Raw genomic sequence first — 25,664 nt, forward strand, 5'->3', positions numbered from 1 at the left:
GTGAGCTCATATAATAATTTGTTTTCCTTTCCTTTTCTCTTTTGATAACACATTCTTTATAATTCCATTGCATTAAATTATTTTTCATTGTTTTCCTGACTGATTCCCTTATACAAATTATGTCTTCCTTATGGTCCCCTTTCCTTCTCTCACAGTGTTTATCATAATCTGTAAATATGCAATATTTGCGTGTCTATTTCTTTAAGGCCTGTCTCTCTTCCTAGACTGTGAACTCCGTGACAGCTGGGTGACCTCTGCTCAACACTCTATACCCGTATCAGACACTTATCAAATACTGCCCAACAAATAGACAAATAAACAAATTTGCTTTTGAAAAAAAAGGTCAGAATTCACAACAATGTGGACATTTGCTCTCCCCTGCATAATGTTACCTTTAGGTCAGCAGAAGGTTCTGTGATAGTTCAGAGAGTATGAGTGATAAGTGATTTAAACCTTGGACTAAATGCATGTAAATACGAGTTAGACTTGCTATCACATACGAGATCGTACCCTTCTGTGATACAGACTTTTTATTTTGAACCTTGGAAAGGGGTTAACTCTTGCTAAAAAGAACATAAAAGATTTTATTAAAGTAGAAAGCAAACCAACCATCCCATCACCCACAATAGCAGCAAAGAAAAAAAATCTCCAAAGCAAATCTTTCCAGGAATGGTTAGAAATAAGATTAATAAAGTATAAGTTCAGTTAACTTATTAAAACTCTGTTAATGGCATTTTTCTCATTGGTTTCTAAAAAACAAAAAAAAGAGGTATAATTCTTTAGTTCTACAGGCTTTCTCAATTGTTACAGATTGATCAAATCTTATTTTTCCTAATAAGCTATTCATTATATTTTTTCTTGCTTTCTAAATCTTGTCTCACTGTTGGAATGAATTAGAATGAGGGAGAAACAAATAGAACAAACCAAAGTTATGGAGAAAGTATGTGTGTGAACTTTATTTCATCATGAGAAAATCACTTCTGTGCAGTAACAGAGAATACTGATATCTACACGAGGATAGGGTTTTCTTTGTATTTAGATACATACCTTATATTTGTACACAATATATAAAATTCATGGAGGAAATTAATTTCTACAGTACAGTTTCTTTGTTGGAAGAGGACTTGTTCCGTTAGTTTCTTTTAGAAAATGACCCCCAGTTCTGTGACTGTGGTACCAAGGATCGCAGTTCCAATCCTGTAATTTATTAGACACCATAATCTTATGAACATTAATCGAAACTTAGAAACTACACCCTCCTGCAGGATGAAAAGAGAGACATAAGTGCTCAGGCTGCTATGCTAATAACTGATTTTAGCAGAATAGTATGATTTCCATGATGCATTATGAATAGAAATAGTTTTCCCGTAGGTCTGGTGACACATTAACAACGTTGCTGCAAATTGTCTCCCTGCTCTGATGGCATGCACTTCACTCTTCAATCAAACCGCTTTGTACACACATGGGAAACAAGGCCATCCCCATCAAGGGCCTTCTGCATTGCACCTAGGAACACTTCTGGAGGGCTTTAGCATCTAGCACGGTGCTTTGGGAAAAGAGGCAATTGCTCTCAAGCTGATAGCTCTCTTCCCAGAGAGAAGCTGCTAAAATGATCATCCCAGGGGACGCTTGGCTACCACATCCCTATAACCCACAGGGGGATAGGTATGTGGGCATTTCCCCTTCACCAGATCCTTCTCTTTGAGTAGCATCATTCAGAATTACAAGTGCTCCCCAAGTGTGGTTTGCACGACTAGGGGCCTTTCAACCTTGCTGTGGGATTTGAAGTTGTGCTTATTTTTAACCATGTGAACCATTTTAGGGGTGACTGGCACATGCTGAGGTTTGTGGGAAGCGGAGCACAGTTCTTTTAGCTAACATTTGGAATGTGAACAAAATCAACATAATCAGTTCTGCAGAGGGAAGTTACAGAGAATGCCATGGGATGGGGGTGGCTTCTATGATTAAAATGACACCCAGAAGGTCTGAAAATGCTTTGGCACCGACCACAAATACCTCGTCATAGGTTTAATTTCATGTGTTGCAATTGCTTTTAGAGTGAAAATGTTAAGAGCCTCAGAGGTTATACCTGGCCATCAAATCCAAGCCCCTCTCCTGAGATGGACGGCTTGCCTTTGATGACCAAAATATTTACAGTATAGCCAAGAAGCGAAAGTTGTCTGGAGATGGACCTTGTGCGGAGGCCCTGGGCAGCCTAACCAAACCTAGAGGTACTGGCAAAGGTGAAAATGGCGAGGTAATGCAGAGGCGCTGGCCTCTTCCTGGCTGGTGCCCACAGGGAGCCTCAGTCCCAGCGTGTGAAACGGAACTTTCTGGTTAAGCCAGGAGTGGCCGACAGGCCCTCTCGGAACGGCTCCTGCGCCCCACACCCCTTGGAAACACGTTCAGTCGGATAAATCCGCAGCTGGTAAGGACCTCGGCCCCGCCCTCAGACCCAAGCCAGCGCTACAAAGCAATTGAGAATCGTCTGGGCAAAACTGGCCAATGTTGTGTATCGTGGAGAATGGGAGCCTGCCCTAGAGCCTAGATACATCTGTCTCACACACCGCGGCACATTGAGGCCTTCACTTTTCAGCTTCTTCCGCTGCAGCTTATTTAGAGCGTTATCAAAGGAAGCCACCGGCCAAGGCCATTGGAACTGCCGCTGTGGACTCTTTGGTTTGATCACGTCCACATACCATGGGCTCGCTAAAGGCAGGAGAGAAACAGCGGCTCTGTGCCGGAATGCAGGGGAAGTCACGGAAACACTTGCGAATGTGGGCAGTGGTGGGGTTACCTCCGGGCTTGCCAGCCATGCTAGATGCCTCGCAGTTCTCGCTCTGAGGGATACTGCTGAAGGGCCTTACCCTCGGACGTCTGGAGGACCAGGGTCTTGCTGTACTGGCTGACTCCTGTTTTGTTGAAGGCCTTGATGCGAGCATTGTATGTGCTGTTGAAGTGAAGACCATCCACGGTGCACATGGTCTCCTTTCCAACATACACTTCCTGAGGGGCAGAAAAGAACAGGCCACCATTTAACTCCAACCCTTGCCCGGGGCTGGTCAGGAGGCAGTGTTGCAGGGTGGACAGGAGCAGGTGCTTTGGGGTCTGCCTGATCTGAGCTCATCCTGTGAGCTACTGGGCACTGAATTGACCTCTTTTAGCCTCAGTTTCCTTCTCTGTAAAATGGGGACAAAAATACCTACCTTATGAGGTTGGTGTGAGGATTATATAAGGTCATACGTGCAAACTGACTAGCATAGTGCCTTGTGTTTAGCATGGGTCTGGCAGCCTACTGAATGCTAGTTATTAGCAGATAGGGCTTAAAAGATTAAAACTGGGTACTTACAGTTAGCATTATGCTTATTATTATTATTGGCATTTATTCAGTATATTATACCTACTGAGCAATATCTTTATTCATCAGTATGATTTGTAAAGAACAGGTTTGAAAACATGAAGTGGTCTCTATGCTATGTTTATAACCCACTGATAACTTCAGAAACTGTCACAAAGCATAGGGGTTTTGTAGTTTAGGAAGGGAAATCACGAGTATTCAGATTTTCACCACAGTACAGAGGGAAGAGGGAGGAAACAGGGAAGGGAGGAAGAATGACATTTCCAAAGCTTAAAATAAATCCTAGCATAATGCATCCTTAGCATAGGTTAGGCAGTTGCCTCTCTCTTTAGCTGTACACGTTGCAACATTATGCTGATGTAATGAGTAAAAATAATTTGCATCCAAAGCACAGCCTTAAAATGACAACTTGTCAGTGGGATACTAAGTAGACTGGGGTCTGAGATTGCAGTATGCTAAGAATTTTATATGAATTATCTAAGTGGCTCTTAACAACAGTGCACGAGGTGCATGTTATTATTGTCATCCCCTTTTTCCAAATGAGGACCTGAAGGCTCAGAGAGCTGACAAATGGGCACAGTCCCACAGCCCAGTGGGGGAGTCGGGACTTGAATGCAGGCAATCTGACGCCAGCGCTTGCAGTACTGCACGTATCAATATTTCCTCTTCAGAAGAGTGCGGCAGTTTCTAGTCAGGGACCCCTTTGTCCTTCTTTGATGGGACATGGAGAAAGCAGGCCTCAGATGAAGAGCAGGCAGGCCCTGCCGGGATGGGTCGGAGACTCCATGGTGGGTCCTCCGAGGTCGTCACCGGTTTTGGCTGACAAGCCGTAGGTTCTCCACTTACCCGGAACTGACCACCATTGCCGTCATCCAGCTCCAGAATGTATCCGTCGGCGGGCACCGTGGACAGGGGCGGCTGTTTCCAAGACAGCGTAGCGCTGTTGTTGTGGGTGCAGCACTCCTCCAGCTGTAGGATGGGGGTCGCTGGGACTGGAGAGGAAGCTAAACAGAAATTAGTGTCACCCTGGCTTCTGTCGAGCTGCCAACATTTTCAGTATCTAGGAATGAGAAGCACGCCCTTACTTAGGCCAAGTGGCTGGGCTAAGCAGCTAGCCTGGGGTGCATGGAGGTGCGGGGCGCCTGAACAGGATCCCTCCTAGAGTCTCCAGGAGTGGCAGTGGTTTCTGGTCTACTGCGCTGCCTTTTCCCAGCTCATGGTGGCACTTCCTACCTTAACTGGCGGGGAGACAACGGCTCTGTTCTCACCCCCTTGAGCGCCGAAGGCATCACCCCTAAGAGAAGTGTTTCACGTGGGAAATGGATGTCCCATCCAGCCCACTGAAGCCTGTTTCACCCATAACATGCCTGATGAATTTATCATCGAGTTTACTCTGAGCCTTAAACCACATTTAATAAAATGGGAACTGCCTATGCTGAGAAATAGCTCTGAAACCACTATATTTCTAAGGTTCTATCATTTTTTATTAGTGATTCCACTCAAGGTTTTGTGCACATAAGTAGCTATAGCTCTGGATTTTTGAAAATTTGGTACCAAGTGACACAAACAGTGATTTCTCAGTTTTGAAACTTCTGAGGAATTTGACATCATTCTTTCAAAGCAGCTATACCTTGAAAAAGGCACTAGCTCAAGTCTGTTCTTTCTGTAGGTGTAGAGCAGTCAACTGTGAGCCTAGAGAGTAGTATGGGAACAGATGGGGCCTGGCAGGGAAGGTCAGAGTGTCCTCGTGACCTTGTGAGAATCTGTCACAGTGTTACTAGTCACAATACCCCCCTGCCCCCACCCCCATTTTGTGTTGAGTCTTGTATTACTTAAAACTGCAGATTAGTTGAGCCTTCAGACATACAGACATAGAAATGTCAAGGAATGAATAATCCTAGTTCCTAACATATGAACTCAATTTATGTACCTGGGAGCAGTGTTTTTACTAACTGCTTAAAATTATTTTTCAGCACCAAAACATGGATTTATTTTTGTAGCACCTTAACACAGGAGAGAATGGTGTGGACCACGTCCAGGGACATTCAGATGAACAAATGTTAACTGTGGAACACCTGGTATGCTGTACCAAAACTGGGCTTGGAGTGTCATGCACTGAATTAAATCTGCTCCTCGCCAGTCACCCTGACTAAGATGGTTCATTTAACAGCAGTTTAGAAAACAGGTTCTATGGTGGATTACCTAGAAAACAAAAGCAGTGACTATAAGTGATGTGAAGGGGAAGCAGGTCTATTATCTTATACTTAAGAAGGCTGGTACATGACAAGAAAACCATGCCTGAGTTATCAGATCAAACATAATTAAATCAAAATTACGACCAGTTAATTGGAGGTCATCAGTTTAGGAAGGGAAATAATGTTTCAAGTTTCAGTTGCGCGGGGGTTCAGGTGGAATCTTATCAGAGAACAATGGCTCTGCAGCCTCAGAGGAAATCTGGAATTGGAGGAAAGGAAATAAATGCACTGCCTTGTCCAATACATAGACTACAGGACTGGCTGGGAAGAGGAGACAGAAGACAGAACTCCTTTGAATGATTCTAATGACCATCTACATGTAATAGGTATCATCTAGGAGTTGTAATTGGAGGTTAACTTAAGGTCATTATTCCAGTTAGGAACTTACTTTGTCATTTAATTTTTTTTCCGTATAAACAGAATACATCTTAACATATTAACAGTGGAGTAAAATCTGACAAGTTTTAGCAAACCATTCTTCAAAGGGCTTCTAGAGACATGGAATGATTCTCCCTGGGGATATTTGCTCTTAGCTGTGCTTAATGGTTACAGCATTCCATAAAACAACAATTTCTTGGACTCTATTTCATTATCTGCCCTATCAGTCTTCATTTTCCCTTTGTTCATGTTTCAGGCAAGTCTACATTTCATCAATTTTAAAATCAAAGAATAAGATCACAAGATGTTTTCAATTTGAATCATACAAATACTTGCAATGTCTCTGATAAGAAACCTCAAATTTCCCATATAGACATAGGTATAATTAAAAGATTAATTGAAATACATGGTGTCATATGTAATTAAAACATGTGAACTTCATTCATAAGTCCTCAGTGGATACACTTTAAAAGGCCAAGGAGAGAGAAAAAAGTCTAACCAGTCACTAATCTTCAGATCGTAACACTGTCCCAAATTTAAACAAACAAGCAAAGAAAGCAAAGTGTGAGAGAGAGAGAGAGAGGAAGAGAGAGAAGGAAGGAACCCAGAAACATTTGCATGTATCTAAATCTATTTCTCAATGTGCTGAGAATTATTTTTTCTTTTTCCTTATTTACCCCAAAGTGATGTTGCATATAAAAGGAAATGTGACATAATTACAGCCTCATTAGCAAAGACTAAGGCTGGCATTTCAGAACAACGGATTTTATACTGCGTGTTATATTATTATTACCCTTTTTCACTTTATTAGGTATAAAATAAATGACCTACAAGAATCCAAAGTATTTTCAAATTGATTTGTCTCTTGTGTTTTGGAAATGGACAGCATTACAGCTCCTGGGCTGAACTCTGAGAGAGAAGGTTTTATTTTATTGAAATTCCTATCGTTGGAGCTACAATAACTATCTTAACACCTTCATGATCATTCCTGGACATCTTTATTTTTCCTAAAGAACTAGTTTCCCCTGACCTGATCAGAATTCTAGTACTCAGCATCCTTTTAGCCTGTAAAATCAAGCTTCAGGCTAAAAATTCTCTTCGACACAGGAGGGTAGCTGTTCTTACTGACTTCCCTGGGGTCTGGTGGAGCCTCATCTCAAAATTAAATTCTGCCACAGTGGCTTGTTATACCAAGGTTTTCAAATGTCTTACCTTTTAAAGGCCATTCTAGTTCAAATTATCTCTCACGTTTTTCACATTTGTTTACTTTCCCCTCTTCCCAGTACTTTTCAGATTGAGAGCACTCACAATCATCCAGAATTCCTCTGTGAGGTTTCACAGGAGTGTGGTGAGGACAATGGGAGAAAAGAGATCCCGTGATGTGGAAACACTGCAGAGGGCCAGACTGTGGGCAGAGGCTTACATGTGTTCACTCATTTAATTTTCAACATGACCCCACAAGGTAGGTACTGTTATTATCCCTATATTCGACAAAGAAACTGAAACACAGAAAGAGTTCACCACTAGTCAGTGGCAGAGCTGGGTTTTGATGCCCAGCAGGTTGGTTCCAGGGGCTGGATGTTTTTATCGCCTCTCCAGTCTGGGGTTCAGTAATAGTGAATGACAGGGAAAGTGTAGGCCTAATTCCAAGAGGAATGAAACATTTTTGGTTCCTATAATGTGAACAATAAAGCTTCTCAAGAATTGCTGGTATAGATTAAAGAAACATTTCACCTTAAGAGCTATGGTGGTTGGGAAAGCAATTTTACTCTGTCATGTTCTCTGAAGGTTCCTTTGTAGACTGTCTTTCCCTTTTATGGTGGTTGAACAATACAAATGGCATCTGAGGAAAGTTTAGACTTTAGAGGAAGGACAGGCTGTTTCTGGAAAGCTATCACTAGTACTTTGCTAAGGATAAACGTGAACACAGGCTTTGAGGACACGAATTCCAGGCCCTCAGACCATGAACAAATTTCACACGAGTCTGCATGTGTGCTCATCCCCAATCACTGCCAAAGCTCTATGCATTCGTTCTCCATGATTTATAGGAGGGTCTGTTCAGATCATACTGGCCTTGCCCATGACCTTGGTGCATACTCAGGGCTTTTAACATTCAACATTAGTTAATGAAGATAAATGTGTCCTTAGGTGAGTAGAGGCACTCAAGGGATTAACAGCCATTGATCTATGTGCTAAAAACGTTTGATAGACCATTAGGTCAATGTTTCATCCTGGGCTGGAATGAACACACTGGTGTTTCATTTCAGCACTGACTCCTGAACCTTGGAACACTTTGTGTACTTAGGCAATTCTGGGGTAATATTTTTCTGGGAGAGGGTAGGTATCTGAAATCTATTCTGAGCCAAGCAGCAGAGCGCTTGATAGACTGGGAAAAAAAAATTAAAATTTCCTTCCCATGACCTGGTAAGAGTTGAAAATAGCAATTTAGAATTAAGGAAAAATGTGTTTATTACTCCATAATAAAAACAGAAAACAAAGTTTAATCAGTTGTTTTCTACAAAAGAAAAGCCTGAGAGATCAAGCACAACTCCCATAGTCTAGAAAGAGGGTAAGATGATTTTCTAATCAAAATGCAACTGGAAAACATGCCATCACAATTTAGGGGTGTTTGAACAAAGAGGGTACCAGCATTCTCCACTCAAATCTCAATTGCTTGAGGGTGATGTGGAATCACAAAGAGCAGATCAGTTAAATCCTTAACTAATAAGAGAATAATTTTAGGCAATGCATTTTAGCTGAGTAGCAGCTGGCCTAAGTGGAAATATTTTAAAACCAACCACAGACCTATCTTCTTTGATATTAAAAAAAAAAGGCACCTGAGATGAAATTTCAAAACCAGAGAGATACTCAGATTTTGAGTCAGGAATTAAACAGATATTCTAGTTGTAAGTTTGAATCATAGCTTTAAATGCCTATTTCTAGTAACTTTGAAAATATTTTAAACTTTCTACTAATCCACTTCGCACAATTAGATATCATATATTGAAACTAACGTATTGTTAGTCTCACAATGGTCAGATTAACACCATTCCAAATGCTACTTAAATTTGGCCATTTGTACATGGATATTGGGGTGTAATTTCTTGAGATATTTTTACTGACAAGCTGTGAAAGCACAGTTTATTAAACTGACTATGAATATCCTAAGAAAATACAAAGACGAACATTACACCAGGCACGGTTGTGTATATACTAACAGATATCAAAGGGGCCAGTAGGAGAAGTCTTAACTACCATCAATCAAGTTCTACTGTGTCATACCTTTTGGCTTTTTCTTTCCATTGAAAGCATGACAGATGAAAATTATTCAGATTCTAAGGAGGACTGGGCTCTCACTGAATTAATTAAACTTAATGAGCACAAAGCAAAGCTTATAAATGAACTCTGCAGAGGGATACTTAACAGAAGTAAATTAACTTAACATGAAGTGTTGAAAAGGAAAATGGAATAATCCAGTCTCATACCAAATGACCTGCTAATATTAAATTCATAAATAACTGTTCTGGATAATTTTGTGTTCCAGGTGAATTTTTGCTGTGAGAGTTTTCTGCATTTTGGCCTTTAGCATGTGTGGCATTCTCTCCTGTGTGTACAGTCATGTCCACACTTAACTCCTGTGTGCAGCCCTAAATGGCCAAGCGAGAATGCTTTAGGAATGTGGTCTGTGATGCACGACACGTGAGCCTGCAGTTCCCACATCAGATGAAGGGCCAGTTCACTCCAGTACAATAGTTACCATGGTGCCAGCTGGCCGGGACTCCACCATGGCAGATGGACATGACTCAGGACGGATGGGGGAGGAGAGGACTCTCCAGCTGATTAAACCATCTGAAAGCCCTGAGGCTTCTATCCTCTACCTGCCCCTCCTCCTGCCCCATCACCAAGGCTAATTGGATTGGCTCTTTTTTTTTTTTTCTCTTCCACCAAAAGCCCTTACATTACCCTTTTGTGACACATTTTCTCCTCTGAGCTACTTGTGACATAACCTTTCAATGATTCTACCTCCTTGAAGGAACTGGGCAAAGAGAGAGGCTGATCAAGGGGGCTTTACCTCAGGCTCTCTATACTACTTGGATGGTGACACATCATAGGCTACCATGTAGGTGTTAAAGAAAAAAAAATTTTAAAGCTTGAAAGCACTGCTGCAACAAAAAATTAAATTTCTTAAGTTTAAGAGAAGACTTCAGTTATTCCTTGAAGAAGCCACTTAGTAAGGCATTAACTTTACAGCACAAACCAGCAGTTGTAGGTGTGGGTTCTGGAACCATGCTCCCCGCGTTTGAATCCCGGCCCTGCCACTCACTAGCTGGGTGAGCTCAGGCAAGTAACCCAGTCTTCCTGTGCCTCAGTTTTCTCAGCTGCCTACTAGGATTGTGAGAATAAAATGAGTTAATCCGTGGAAAGCAATTAGGAGTGTGTCTGGTTTGGTAGGCAGTCAGTAAATGCTAACTATTTTTGTTACTACAACGAAGCATTTTTATTTATAATCTATACACTGCTTACTTAGAAAATTAAGGCATTATCCCAAAGCAATACATATGAAACAAAAAGATGAGAAAACTGAAAATAAAAGAGGGCCAAAATCCATTAAAAAAATGAGGGAAGTACATGTACCAGGGACAGGAATGACTGTAACTGCACGATGTAGTCTGTAGCCCTAACACTCGCTGGGTTATATGGCTCTCTCTGTCTAATAAAAGCACGCATGCAGATTTTTCTTAAGAAACAAAAATGTTAAGGCACTGAATTCTAAGTTATTTATTACGCGGATGCTTAAATTGGGAGAAGCAAAGAGCAAATCAATTTCTTCAGTTTTAAAAAAAAGATCAGAAAATGACAAAGTCAGAGGGATAGAGGGCAGATCAGTGGTTGCCAGGGATTGGGGATGGGGGAGGGGAGGCGTGTGGGTGTAACTAAAAGGGGTAGCAGGAGGGAAATCTTTGTGGTGATGGAATCGTTCTGTATCTCGATTGCAGAGGCGGTTATACATGTGACCTGATGGCACCGAACTACACACACACACTGTACCAATGTCAGTTTCCTGGTTTTGATATTATGTGATAGTTAAATGCTAGATGTGACCACTGATGGAAACTGGCTGAAGGGTACAGGGGACCTCTCCTTAATATTGCTGCAACTTCCTGTGAATGTATAATTATTTCACAATAAGAAGTTTTAAAAAATCAGAAATATTTTTCAAATGGGCTATTACTTACCCTGCCATAAAAATATCATTGCATGTTTGGTTTGAGTTTTTACCTTTTTTTCAAAGAGTTATTTTCCTTAAGATAATTTTAAGTACTTGTTCTTCCCCTCATCCACCCAAAATCGCAAACAGATCTTGCCATATCCCTGAATTGCATGGACCAAAAAGTTTAAAAAGTTACAATTTATTTCATAGTTTCATTTTCCTTCTGTGTCCAGGCTCTCATTTTCCTGACCACTATAGGCAGGCTGACTCTGATCCTCTCAAATTCCCGCTAATCTACACTCAATTGTTTGCCACTATCTCTACTCCTGTGGAAGCAGTCTCAATTCTAACTCCCTTGATTTATATCAATATATCTGGGTTACTATCTGTAACAAGATTTTATTTATGTACAGCTCTCTCTCTTTCTTCCTCTTTTTATGTCAGCTAGTCTCTGATGCTGAGCATGTGAAATCTCTTAAGATTCTCAAAGAGGCGAGCATTGAGTTGATCTGGATTTATCTGACTTTCTGAGAGGCAGGTCACCCAGCTAAAAGGGTACATTTCTATTACATGATAAGATAGGAGCCACTCCAGATTTTTGTAACATTAACCAGAGGGGTGTGTGTGTGTGTGTTTGTGTATGTGTGTGTGTGTGTGTGTGTGGACTTTCCCACCTCTCAGCTGATTTATAAACCTGGAGGCTGCCTTTTGTTTGCTGCAATCTGGCAAGCCGCCTTTATCCTGCTTCCAGCACCAGGATCCACTCAGGGTACTGCTATGACTGGGTGGGGGGTGGCGCAGGCACTCACTTTTCATCTGCACAAAGTCGAGCTGGTGGATAGACTGCAGCAGAGGGCTGTTGTCCAGACTCAAGTCGAAGTCCGTGGTCATCCTGGGAGTGAGCGTGCCTTTCCCCCACTGATCCTCAGTCAGGTGCACTCTCCTTATGAGGGCGTCAGAAATCTATCGCAACAAAGACCACAGCCTAAGAAATACATCCCCACAATGGACACAGAGCTCTTTGGCCCTCCCAGAGCATCCCACCGAGTGCCTCGGGACTCACACCCTTCCTGTCTCTGTGCAGGCAGCGAGGAGCCTCTTATGACGAGGGTGACCCGTGATTTATCATGAAAATCTGAACACTTTAGGAGTCAGAGGGAGGCACTATATATAATTAGCTGCTGTTAATTGCTCTAATATATGATCTGGATATATGATCATGCTGTTTATGACCTATCAACTAAAAGCCAACAACATTAAATAATGATATGTTAGCAATTAGTTAAATCTACTAGAACCAATGGCCCTAAGTTTCTGATAGGAGCTGTGGGTATCCTGTCAAGACTTAGAAATTAGTTTTATTAAATAGTTCAGAGAGGCTGCATATGCTAACCTGTAATATAGAATTTCCTACACTTTAAGCATATCATCTTCATGTATGACTTTATTCTTTGGTAGAGGACTTTTTCATTCCTTATATTTAGGTCCCCTCTGTTGTTCTTGGCCAGTTTGGTAGAATGTCAGTTGGAAGGAATCTACACATTCCTTAATAAAAGGTCCCGTAATCACTGGGATCAAAAGTTAAGTAAAATTTAGCTGACATCATAACATGTCACTAAAACCACTCTGAAGAAGTCATGAGACATCCAAGGAATGAAAAAACTTCAATTTATTTGGGAAATCACTGACTTACTGGCCAGAAGGAGGTGTCAAAAAAGGTAGAAACCTTGCATAATTACATCTCTAGCTGACAAAACTGTCCAGGATATTAGTAAAGGGACCCAATTCTTAAGCAAGGCAATAACTCTGCTTTGGATGAACTTAGAGAATTATGTTTTAGGGAATTATGTTTTCATAATCAAACATAAACAAAAACAAATGTAAAAGCCCATGCACTTCTCAATCTCGTAGCACGTGGTGGCAGAGACTTCCGAGAAGCCACTGAAGTTCCGCAGGCACCCATGTCCACACGGCCGCACAAAGGTGGGTTCTGCTGTTCAGGGGCCCATGCCCAGCCAGGGCTGTTGGGAGTCTGGCCTTGGCGTCATAGACGCATTGAGAATCTGAAGCAGAAGCTAGTTGACGCTTACCTGCAAAAAGCCACTAGGATCATTTTCCTTAATCACCTCCAGGCAGTACTCCATGAGACCCGTGGTCTGGCGCAATTTCACTGTGCAGTGAGAGATCTGATCTCGAACCACCTAGGATTGAGGAGACAACAGAATGGTCCAAAATGGCAGAAGGTAGAAAAGAAAGCAAACTGGGACTTTGGAAAGCTTCTTTCAACCAGAATCCAAGAGCATCACGGAATGGAACTAAATTTATGAGAATATTTGTGGCGTGGCAATGTCTGCTGTGGACAATGGGTCTGGAAGACCGATTGGATAATGGCTCTTATGGGGAGGGGCTTATAACAACTGGACCCATCAGAAAGGCACGCAGATGTTGGACCTCTGGGAAGCGGGTTACCTTGGTGCCTCAAGGGACATCTTCCACAGGTCCCCCTCACTCCCCTCTTCTGGGAGCTGCTCTACGTGGGAGGTCGTGGAGAGCCTGTCAAGGAGCTGAGTAACCTGAGGTGCAGCGGCAGCTTCTGCTCTGGGACAGACGCCCTCTACTGGTCCCTCCTAAAGAGCAGACATCATCTGAACCCAGATCCTCTCTTGTTCCGATTCTCTTTTCCCTGGGTGGGTGGTACAATAGGGCTAGAGGTGGAACTTGCTGAAAGACAATGAGCTAATGACAGCAAGTATGCCAGAGAAAGATGGATACAGAATCAAGTTATAATCCACTTAGTATCACTCACTGCTTCACTTCGGAAAGCAGTTTCAAAGGCTATTTGCCGAGAGATGAGTCTACCTTAACCTAGAGAGGCATCTCTCTGAACATGCAGTTTTTGTCTCCAGGAAGTTGTCTTTGCCCAGTGTCAAGGGCATGGCAGTCCTTGAAAAGTTTCCTTCTTTAGAAATGTTCATCTTCTGTGTCCTCTGCTCAGTGACCCAAATCCTGAAGCAGTTTTTGAAGCACAGAGTTGAACAAGGGTTTTCTAGGAACCACAATTACTCATCCTCTATATTTATACTACTTGGCAAAAGCCTCAAAAACAACCACCATTCTGGATTTTATGGGTAATAACTAAAAGGGGTTTTAATAACAATTATTTTAAAACTTTTCCTTGTTCCTTCTTTTCAGTTTTCATTATAAATTTATTTTCCATGAAAGATTATGACATCCTCTTTCAAAAACAATAGGAAAATAGGTAAAAAAAAAAAAAAAAAAAAAGCAAATCACCTCACCACTCCAATGTAAATGGTTAAAGCATTTTGATATTTCCTTTCAGTTTTTTTTTCCGAGCTAGATTTAGTTATAGCTGCAATTATAGTATGTGACAATTTTATCTCCTCCCACTTAACACCATATCATAGGCATTTCCCGTGTTGCCGCCATCAATAAATGTTACTGGTTACATAAATATCTGATTGCGTGGCTTATCATAATTTATTTAACCTATTTTTTGACACAAAGTTCTTCCTAATTTTTTGACAGTTCATCCATTTATTATTGTTGATCTTCCTTTCTGATTTATTTTCATAAAATATACATAAAACTTACTATTTTAACTATTTTTAATTGGACAATTCCGTGGCATTACATACATCCACATTGTTGTGCAACCATCATCACCAACCATCTCCAGAACTTTTTCTTCTTCCCAGACTGAAGCTCTGTACCCATTAAACACTAACTCTACATTCCCCCCTCCTCCCAGCCCCTGGCAGCCATCAGTCTGCTTTCTGTCTCTAGGAATTTGACTACTCTAGGTACCTCATATGAGTGGAATCATACAGTATTTGTCCTTTTGTGACTGGCTTATTTTTCTTACATAATGTCTTCAAGGTGTATCCATGTTGTAGCTTGTGTCAGAAGTCCCCTCTTTTTAAGGCTGGATAATATTCCACTGTATGTATATACCACATTTTGTTTATCCATTCATCCATTGATGGTCACTCAGGTTGCTTCCACCTTTTGGCTGTTGTGAATAAAGTTGTTATGAACATGAGAATACAAATATCTGTGTGAGTTCCTGTTTCACTTTTTTTGGTTCTTGTTTTGGTATATACCCTGAAGTGGAATTGCTGGCTCATATGGTGATTCTGTTTAAAACTCTTCTTTTGAGAAATCATTATACTATTTTCCACAGCAGCTGCACCATTTACATTCCCACCAACAACGCACAGGGTTCCAATTTCTCTACATTCTCACTAACACTTATTGTTGTCTGTTTAAAAAAAAAAAATTGCCATCCTAGTGGGTATGAAGTGGTATCTCATTGTGGTTTTGATCTGCATTTCCCTAATGACTAGTAATCCTGAGCGTCTTTTCACGTGCTTATTGTGTATCTTCTTTGGCGAAAAGTCTATTCAAGTCCTTTGCCCATTTTTAAATTGGGTTGTTTGGTTTTTTTGCTGTCTTTTGATGCACAAAGTTTATAAATTTTCATGAAGTCCAATTTGTCTACTTTTTCTTTTGTTGCCTGTGCCTTTGGTGTCATATCCAAGAAATCATTGCCAAATCCAGTGTCATGAAGCATTTGCCCTATGTTTTCATTTAAGAGTTTTATAGTTTCAATTCTTACATTTCAATCTTTGATCTACCTTGGGTTAATTTTTATACATGGCTTTAGGTAACTGCCCAGCTTCATTCTTTTGCATGAGGATAGCCAGTTTCCCCAGCATCATTTGTTACAAAACTTCCTTTTTCCCATTGAATGGTCTTGGAACCCTTGTCAAAAATCATTTGACCATATGTGTGAGAGTTTATTTCTGGGTTCTATTCAATAGTGGTCTTTTGTCTATCTTTATGCCCGTATTATACTTCATAGCTTTGCAGTACATTTTGTAATCAGGAAGTGTGAGAACTCCAATTTTGCCCTTCTTTTGCAAGATTGTTTTGACTATTTGGAGTCTCCTAATATTTTGACAGCTGATTTGTTATTGCTTTTAAACTTTTAATATAATTAAAATAAAAAATAAAATGTAGGCTTTAAAATCTCTTTATCGGAATTGGTGAAAGAAACCAACTTTGATGTGAGGATTGTTTTGTGATTTTGACTGGCGTGGGTGGAGAGATCAAATTTTAAATTCACTGTTTGATTTATTTTCTTCTGACATCTAGCATGTTTCTGTCAAACTACCACCACCGTCTGTTGGTCTGGGCTCAAGGAATGCAAATTACTATATTTTATTATTTTACTTTAAAATCGGAAAGTAAAGAAAGGTTAAGTTTCTGCTTCTTAGGGGGAAAAAAACACCCACAGGTTAAACCCTTAAAAATGCAACACAGGTGACCTACAGCTAATACGCTACTCCTCTCTGCTATAGGAGGCTTGACTAAATTGTTCCCAGAAAATGTTTTTACATTTCAGCCGCCAGTGCATCAATGCTGCTAGGTAGCAGAAACCTCAGCAGTCACCATTCACTATCCAAATGGCATCTGGTCTAGACTATGCAGAAGTGACTGGTACTGAAAGTCCAGATAACAAGCACAGACTGGATCTGAGTGCTGTAACCCAAAGTAAGTCTGCTTTTGAGGCAAAAAAGACAGAATTGTGTTTACTTTCCAGAACATTCAGCTCAATGATCATTTTATGACCTAAATGTGCTGAAATAAATACATTACTCAGGCCTCATAAAATTCTATGTCTGCCTCTATAACTTTCCTTCTCAAGCAAGGTTTTTTGGTGCCAAAGGAGCTGTGGGAGTGTGGGGGGCTCTGACTACTCTGAAGAAGCTTCACTGTTGCACTGCCAAGAGTCTGTGAGTTTCAAGGCTGTTTGCCATTGGCTCCTGTAGTCCACGGTTCAAGCTTCTTGGAAGGACTCAACATCCTTAAATTCCTGGCTCTCAACTCCCCCTGTTGCCACAATGGATGCTGGTCCATTTTTAAAGCATTTTAATGAACCGTTTTGCAATGATCACAGTAGCCTGTGATAAAAATCACTGTTAAAAATTAAACAGTGGGGTTCCCAGAAGCAGCATTTTTGGGTGTTTCATAACTAACTTTTTTTTTTATAAGATTGAAAAAATTTTATTTATTTATATATTTATTTATTTATTTTTGGCTGCGTTGGGTCTTCGTTGCTGAGCACGGGCTTTCTCTAGGTGCTACGAGCGGGGGCTACTCTTCCTTGCGGTGTGCGGGCTTCTCCTTGCAGTGGCTTCTCTTGTTGTGAAGCACAGGCTCTAGGCGCACGGGCTTCAGTAGTTGTGGCACGTGGGCTCAGTAGCTGTGGCTCACGGGCTCTAGAGCGCAGGCTCAGTAATTGTGGTGCACGGGCTTAGCTGCTCCGCGGCATGTGGGATCTTCCCAGACCAGGGCTCGAACCCATGTCCCCTGCGTTGGCAGGGGGATTCTTAACCACTGCGCCACCACGGAAGTCCCTCATAATTAACTTTTAGTTTCTCAATTAATCTAGCAAGATCTCCCATCTTATGGAAATCAGCCAGATAATTAAATCTTTTAAGAGTATAAATATTTTTTTCTCTGAGTGTTTTTTTTTAAAGATCTTTTTGATGTGGACCATTTTTTAAAGTCTTTATTGAATTTGTTACAATATTGCTTCTGTTTTATGTTTCGGTTTTTTTGGCTGCAAGGCATTTGGGATCTTAGCTCCCGGATCAGGGATCAAACCTGTACCCCCTGCATTGGAAGGCGAAGTTTTAAACACTGGACGGCCAGGGAAGTCCCTCTCTGAGTGTCTTTATCAGCTTTCTTACTTGCTACCTTCTTTACTCTGTGTTATTTCTACCACTTATTATTATTATTTATTTCTACATTATATTTTTTTATGAAAAACAATTCTTAGGAAGCCAGGCCATATCACTTTTTCTTTGAGTTCCACATTTCTGTGCAGTGGCTCTGATGCTCCGGAGAAACCCTTGGCACCATGTTTGCAGCTGGCTGGATTTAAGGAGTTTCTTTTATTTATTTATTTTTTATTTAAAAATTTTTTTGACTGCATTGGGTCTTCGTTGCTACATGCAGGCTATCTCTAGGTGCTGCGAGCGGGGGCTACTCTTCGTTGCAGTGCGCGGGCTTCTCCTTGTGATGGTTTCTCTTGCTGCGGAGCACAGGCTCTAGGCCCGTGGGCTTCAGTAGTTGCGGCACGTGGGCTCAGTAGTTGTGGCTCGCAGGTTCTAGAGCGCGGGCTCAGTAGTTGTGGCACACGGGCTTAGTTGCTCCGTGGCATGTGGGATCTTCCCAGACCAGGGATTGAACCTGTGTCCCCTGCATTGGCAGCCGGATTCTTAATCACTGTGCCTCCAGGGAAGTCCGGATTTTCTTTTCTTAAGAAGGAAATGTACAAGTTGCAGGAGTGACACAAATAGGAACTTGGAAACAATCTTCCCTTTTTCATGTGCATTAAAGCCTAAACCAGCTCTTAGGGGACAATTAATCTGTGGTCCACTGTTTCAGAGAAGGCTTCCACAATTTTATAAGCAGTCACCATCTCTTCTGGATGGCAAGTCCTACTGATCACTTGAAGAGCTTTATTTTGCTGAGTGGCAAATTTATAAAGGTCATTTCTTGGGTCAGGATATGACACTGTACCTTTTTGGAAAAGGAGAATTTGAGAACAGACTGTTGTGCCCCTTTGAATACTTAGACTTTTTTAGTGTCAGAGAGTAACCCATGAGAGCTTATACGGTACAAATGTGAAATTTCATTCTGCCTATCCACAACTACATTTTCCCGCCACATCTCGAACAGGCCAATCTCTCGCCACTCAGCTCAGGTGATACAAAGAGCAGCAAGAACTGAGGTTAATTAAGGAGAATTTCATTATTTTATCCAATATTGACCTTGACACCTTTCCTCCACCTCCATTCACCTCTCCATCGTACATGTGGCTCTTTAAAAATTGTTCTTTAAATCTTCTTTTTAATAAATACTTTTTCTCATGTATTCTCTCTCATCATGGGGTCTGGAGGGATAACACTAATGAATTTTTAGTCTAAGTAAATACTAACATTCTCTCTCTCATATTTCAAGATATTCTTTCTTAACTAGAATCTATACATTTCCATCACCATTCAAAACAATTTCCTCTAAGTATAATGCAACTCTTTTTTTTTTCTGTCTAAGATACAAGTACTTTCAAGATACAGTCTTGAAGAATTTATTCTTCACAGGTCCCTTTGGTCAGTGGGGATAGTTTTTTCTGTGTGTTCCATAATGTCCTGAAGCAAGATGCCCAACTGATACTTGGAATTAACTCTTTGGTGAGTTACAGGTGAAGTACTTTGACCATTAGATTCATCTAGTAAAATAATTCTCTTGATTTTCTCCTAGAGTAGAATATTGTCTCCTATATTATTACATTCATTGAAACTTAGAGGCATTTAAATTAAGGAAGAACATTTTTAATTTCTCACGTGCCACCATTCTCCCACATGGTTTATGGAAATATGGCAGCTATTTCCCCCATTCTCTAGATACCATCCTCTGTACTACTGTTATTAATTTAACCACATTGGCAACTAATTATTTCAAAGACAAGTCTGAGGTTTTGAGTTTTTAATCAATAAAAGGATCATTTAGGCCTATTAAATAAATAAAACACATACCTGTTTTGAGGAAGGCTTGAGATTTTAACAGTAAAACTGTGAACTTTCTATCTCAGGAGTGTGAATGCCAATAACCCCATCAATAAACATTGAGTGGAATATCCAAAGCATGCTCTCAGTGTATAGAATACTGTATCCTTGTACAGAGAAGTTAATGAAGGAAGAAATACAAGGTATTTGGAGAGAGAGAAGCATCCTGGTGTGGTCCCACCCACACAGGAGAACATTTACAATTTATGGTGTTCCGCAATGAAAGTGATGCATCCAGTATGGTGTCTTGTAAGATGTGAGATATGGTGGATTATTCCATCATCTTCAAAGTGTGCTTTAAGTGTCCTCTGAAGTTAAGAATGTCACTCATATATGGGTTTAGGCAAAGGGCATTAAAGAAGTTCTGTGACTACGCTTCACTGGCATTGCCAGAGTGGGTTGAGGGTGTTTAAAGGTATGTCCTCTAACCTTGGTGGGTTCCAACTGTGGGTGGTGGCATCCTGATGATTCCACGGGCATCTTGGGCACTCTGTTCCTTACAGGCCCTCTGTGACTTTTGCTCCTACACGGTGGGAAGCAGAGGACCACAGAATTTGCTGAATGAATTCCCCATTAATGGTAGGCTTGTAATCAATAATAACTGTGGTTAAATTATGAAAGTTGACCCCCAAAAGACTTCTGCTGAGGGCAAAGGTTTCAAGCATTCCAGTGTGCCTAATTTTTCCAAATGTCTTCACTGTAATGAACTAATGGAACTCCTTGCCAGTAGTTTTATGGGAATTGAGTGGGTTATTGACTTTTTCTTTCTAGTTTGTTGCTTCTCTTTCTAGAAATGACTGTAACAGTCAAATCCTATCTAATTATTTTTAAATTCTTTGTGAGCTTGGTCATCTTTCCTTCCCTCCTTCCTTCCTGACTACCTTCTTCCTTTTCTTCCATTCTCTCTCTCTTTCTCTCTCAACCTGAATCAAAGGATTACTTGCCTATTATGAAGCATTGGCAAAATGCCTTAAGTAAGCCAGTAATATCCCTAGTGTAAATTTCTACTCTTAATGATATGGCTGTATAACTAATTTTTTTGCTAACATAATGGGGACATACAGGCAATATATGGTAAATAATAACAAAGATAACAATGACAATCGTGATAATGAATCTAACAAAACCCAATGGTACACTTGGATTCAAAATCAAGCATTCCATAGATAACTACAATTGGGACATGGAAGCCCTCTGTAAAAGTGAAAGCTCTATTAAACAGTAAGCTTTATGATTATCCCTCAGCATTCTCACTGAGTAATGTCATTGGTATGTTAATTTACCAACCACACATGGAAATTAAAGATTAGATTTTCTCAGAATATATTTGAATAGCTATAACTATTTTTTTTTCTTTCAGAGGCTCTAGAGTTGCAAGGGAACCAAGAAACCAAGAAGACACCTGTCACCTATCACCTATCATCATAGTTGTGTACTATTCAACACATGAATTCATTCTAAAATATTGGGGAGAGAACACATTTAAGATGATTTTGGAATTATTTCAAATGCTGAATGTTACATAAATAAAAATAATTCTCAGATATTTCTTTGGGCTTACCAAAAGAAAAATGACATTTGTAAAAGTTCCTGAAAAAAAGCATAGATCTCATTAATGGCACATTTTAAGTGTTGTCACAAATTCCCTCTGAGGATCACAGACAATGAAGATATTTTAAAGACTTACTCAGCTAAGGAAGACCTGGGAAGGATGTTAACAACATACGCAGTTCGTACAAGAAAACTGGGGACCCAGCTGACTCTGCTGATAGTGGGAATATTGCCCAAGTAGTACCAAATGTGAGTTAGTAATAGTTTTTGAAAGCTCAAAAGCATTTTTTCCCTCCAGTAGCTTTCTGACATTTGATTAGTTTACCACACCCTGAAAACAGACATTTGGCTCCCAGTGTGTTTTCAAACCACAGAACAGCATTAACTATAATTTATATTTCAGACAGTGTTCCTAAAATATGGTCACATCTGCATATGCCTCAAAGCCTTTTTTTCAGCTTTTAAAAATAGCTCACCAAATTTGGTGCACTATTTTATGCGATGATCAATTATACTCAAGCCGCTAAAGAATTTCCTAGGTTCAGAGACAATCACACCAGCACATAGGCTGATTTTACAATATGAACTCTGGTATTATGGAAAATGAGTCCCTAGGAGCACTTCTTCAGTGTGCTGAGTGAGACCATATTTCCAGTCTTCCAATGACAGCAACCATAAAGCTAATATCTTGAGTACTGTGCTAAGCGCTTTACAATGCCCTGTGAGGTGTCGACTACGTCTAGCCTTATTTTACACACAGGTGAAAGAAATGGAGCTGTAGACTTGTCCATGGTTAGAGATCTAGTAAGTGATAAAGTTTGTCCTCACACCCCATTCTCTATGACCCAGAATCTGGGCTCCTCATCCCTCAGCTCCATCTTGCCTCAGAACCAGAACTGTTCAATCTGCTCAAGCAATCAGTGCTTTCAGAGAGGGACATGAGTAGATTATAAAGACTGCCTTTATGCACACTTGCTTTCCAGCTCCCCTAGCCTTTTGGATGGCTCAAGAAGAGAAAGTTTCCAGAAAAACACACACATACAACTCTCCTCTTTGTCAGCAAAAAGCAGGCCCCCAAGAGAACTCTGCCAAAGGGAAGCGGAAGACCATAAGATTACCCCTGCCAGACCGTGAGTGATGGGCTAGCCAACAAAGACAGAAAGAAGTACTGTGCTTGGCAAGCGATGTCTATAAAAGGCCAGTCTTTTCTCACAAATCTGAGGAGCCACAGAAGTGACAAGAAAGGGAAGAGGCAGGAGGAGAAAAGCAGAGGGAGGGAGACATGGAGGCTGGCATCAGCAGTCACGGTGTCGACCTTGCTGGTTGTTTTCTGAAGCGGTGACATACAATCCGCTGAAAACAGCGGAGAAACAAATCACTCGAGACGACAGAACAGCTTTGCTGCCGTGGGCCACAGCCAGCCACCTGTCTCTCATTTCAGTAGCCCTTTGGGATCTGGGGCAGGGAACTCCACCCTGGGCAGGGTGTAATGAGGGCAGGCAGCTGTCTCTGCTCAGTGGTCCCGGAGTGCATCAGTGTGCCTGGCCGGTCAGACCACCAGCACCGATGAATTGACGCTGGACGTGGGGTCCCCGAGACGTATTTCAGCTATTCCTGTGCCATCCTCATCCGTACCCACAGCACAGCCTATAACTGATTTCCACACAGTCCCGTCCTGCAGAGGCAGCACTAAGGAGAAGGAGACAGGGGGCTCTGCATTTTTTGATATGGATAAATGATGTTTTCTCAATCCTCGATCCCCTATCTGTCCAGATTGCTGCCCTTACATCTCTCCCGTATAGAAAACCCAGAGTTGCCACTATCGTCACCCTATGACTTAACACAAACTGTTCCCAGTGTTCTGTTTAAAGATGCCAGGAAAGTGTCTGCAATGTGTCACAAAAGAGACGTCCATTAAGGAAAAAGTTAACATTTTATGGCTACATATTAAAACGGCTGGTCCACTATTAGAGGGAAAATCCCAGCTGTCCAGCTCATTACCCGAAGACAGCTGTGGTTTTATTTTAGATACTCTATGTGGTTCAAATGACATTTTAAGTTCCACTATAACAATAAAAGTTCTGGGTTTCTGCAGGGTGGTAAAAGGAAGGGCTCTGGTGATAATGTTTTTAGTAGTGTTAGAGCAGGAGATGGACACAGAAAGCATCCATCGGTCCTCATGACGAACTGGATGCAGCAAGACCAGGGTGCACTCTGCGGATCACCCTCTTCCTCCCGCACAGCTTGGCCCATCCCTGCAGGCAAGAACGCAAGTCGCCATCAACACACGCCTCCCAGAGTTTGGGCTCCTCCAATGCCAGCTTTTCCATGAGGCGCTCTGTGACCCTTTTAGCTGGAAGTAACTTTGCCCTCCTCACAACTCTATCGACATGGGCCACCTTCTCCTGGAAACTCACTTTCTACCTGTGTTGGAGTCATCTGTGGGTGTGACTGATCTCATCCACAGGACTGTAAGCCCCATAATCCTGAGTCACCTTTGTGTACCCCTCCCCCTGCCCCTGTGCCCAGCACTCAGCTCCTAGCAGGTGTGCCTTAGGTAGGTGCTGGCTGACTGGTGAACGGATTAGGTAAATCCCCGTATGCCTTCTCTCTGCATTGTACTACCAGCCAGAGGCAGTAGGGGGCCACGGTCCAGATTCTGGGTTCTGAAGCCAGGTTACCAGGACTGGAATTCTGGATCCTTGGACCAGTTCTTAATATCATGGTGCCATGGTTTCCTCATCTCTAGAATGTGGATAATAGTAATAATAACCCTGCAGAGTTGTTGTGAGGAATAGAGGAGTTGATCCCTGTAACACAGTTTGTATAGTGCTGCCTCAAAGAAAGTATCTGCGAACGTTAGCTATTGCTGTTATGAAAGCCAGGGCTTGGTCATCAAGGATGCTCATTCTGTGTTGCTCCTGGGTAACTACAGAATCACATTTCACAGCACTTCTAGATTTTAATTCAGATAAAAAATGGTGACTCCAGAAGAAATTTTCATTTAGGCCTAAATTATCTTGGATGAAAATGCTTATGGATTTAAACCCATTTCCCAGGTTGTTGCAGCTAAATGTATAAGATTAACATCCACATAGTACAACCTTCAGAGAACTTTCTGGGTAAAAAAACAGCATCTTTAATACACCCACACTTGTCTCCCACACATTTTAGGAATGACTACATATGTTACCATGAAACACACACACAGTCCAGTGGCCCTTTACAAAAGTCAAAAGCAAAAAACTTGATCACAGACACTAAGGGACAGGAGCCTGGAAACTGAGGAGCTAGAGAAAGTCATCTAAGTAAAACTCGCCCTCAGTCAGCACTTTGTGAGTCATGCACGACACGGGTCAGTGTGGGTGTCTCCCGAGGAAAACCCAGGGCTCTCTTCATCACCTGCAGTTCACTGCAAAGGTGCCACAGGGCTGGGGTTGGTGTGGTGCCCCTCAGGGGCTTGTGTCCATTCTAAGATGAAACTGGGAGGGTCTTCCAGTTAGGCCCACCACCCCGAAACAGCAATGGCCTATCTGGAAGAAACGGTAAGATCCCCAGCCTTGGTTTGCTGTCCAAGCCAACAGACTGAGGCTCTCTGAACATTCAATCCCCGGGCACTTTTCTTTCCTAACTCCTGGTTCAGATTCCAACTTCGAGACCTGCAATTGTCTTTAACAAAGAATCTGCTGTGCCTCTCCTTGATGCAATTGCTCTTCTGTGTCACATCGGGAACACTCAAAGGGACATGGCCCTGATACAGCACCAGTGAGGTCAGGCCGGCCAACTTTATCGTAGGGCACAGCCCTCACAGGCCCTTTCTGGCTTGGACCCTGTTGTCACAGCTCAACCTCCATGTCACAGGCACCTTCAGAATGACAGGTGGGTAAGTCACAAAGGCAGGGGAGAAAGGTTTATATTCCAGCCACATCACTGCCCTGGCTTTGGGGAAGGAAGAAGCGGGTATGTGGATCTAAATGTGTTTTGAGGAGCTGCAGGTGGGTAGCAGAGGAGGGAACCTTAAGGAAGAAGACAGAGTTGGGGTTTCCTTCAACTTTGGAGAGACCTGTTAAGCTTCCCTGGGGAAATGTTTCTCTTTTCATGCTGCCCAGCTCCCCATGTTCACAGCAGAGTCCCCTGGGCCCTGGGTGCTGGTGTGTGTTGGGCACAGATTAAGGACGGTGACTCCGCTGCTCAGGGCTCAGCATTGCCGTCTTGCTGCAGGTCTTGCTGAGGTCTCGTGCCCCAGCAGGCAA

General features: G+C 41.8%; 1 protein-coding gene across 21 annotated transcripts in view; it reads right to left on the bottom strand.

Annotated features, from left to right (window-relative positions):
• Positions 1-25,664, bottom strand: part of TRIM9 (tripartite motif containing 9) — a 102,250-nt gene that overhangs the window by 18,780 nt on the left and 57,806 nt on the right. For 13 of the 21 annotated variants that reach the window (XM_059914224.1, XM_059914221.1, XM_059914219.1 and 10 more), the window contains 4 exons: positions 13,294-13,404; positions 12,013-12,166; positions 4,205-4,362; positions 2,868-3,006 (listed from right to left, as the gene is read on the bottom strand). In XM_059914224.1, the coding sequence (XP_059770207.1) occupies positions 2,868-3,006; positions 4,205-4,362; positions 12,013-12,166; positions 13,294-13,404 (562 nt within the window). Of the gene's footprint in view, positions 1-1,085; positions 3,007-4,204; positions 4,363-12,006; positions 12,167-13,293; positions 13,405-25,664 lie in introns of those variants that run through there. The other 8 variants (XM_059914217.1, XM_059914212.1, XM_059914210.1 and 5 more) reach the window with 4 other exon arrangements.

The sequence above is a fragment of the Balaenoptera ricei genome, chromosome 2, assembly GCF_028023285.1.
Source record: "Balaenoptera ricei isolate mBalRic1 chromosome 2, mBalRic1.hap2, whole genome shotgun sequence".
NCBI lineage: Eukaryota > Metazoa > Chordata > Mammalia > Artiodactyla > Balaenopteridae > Balaenoptera > Balaenoptera ricei.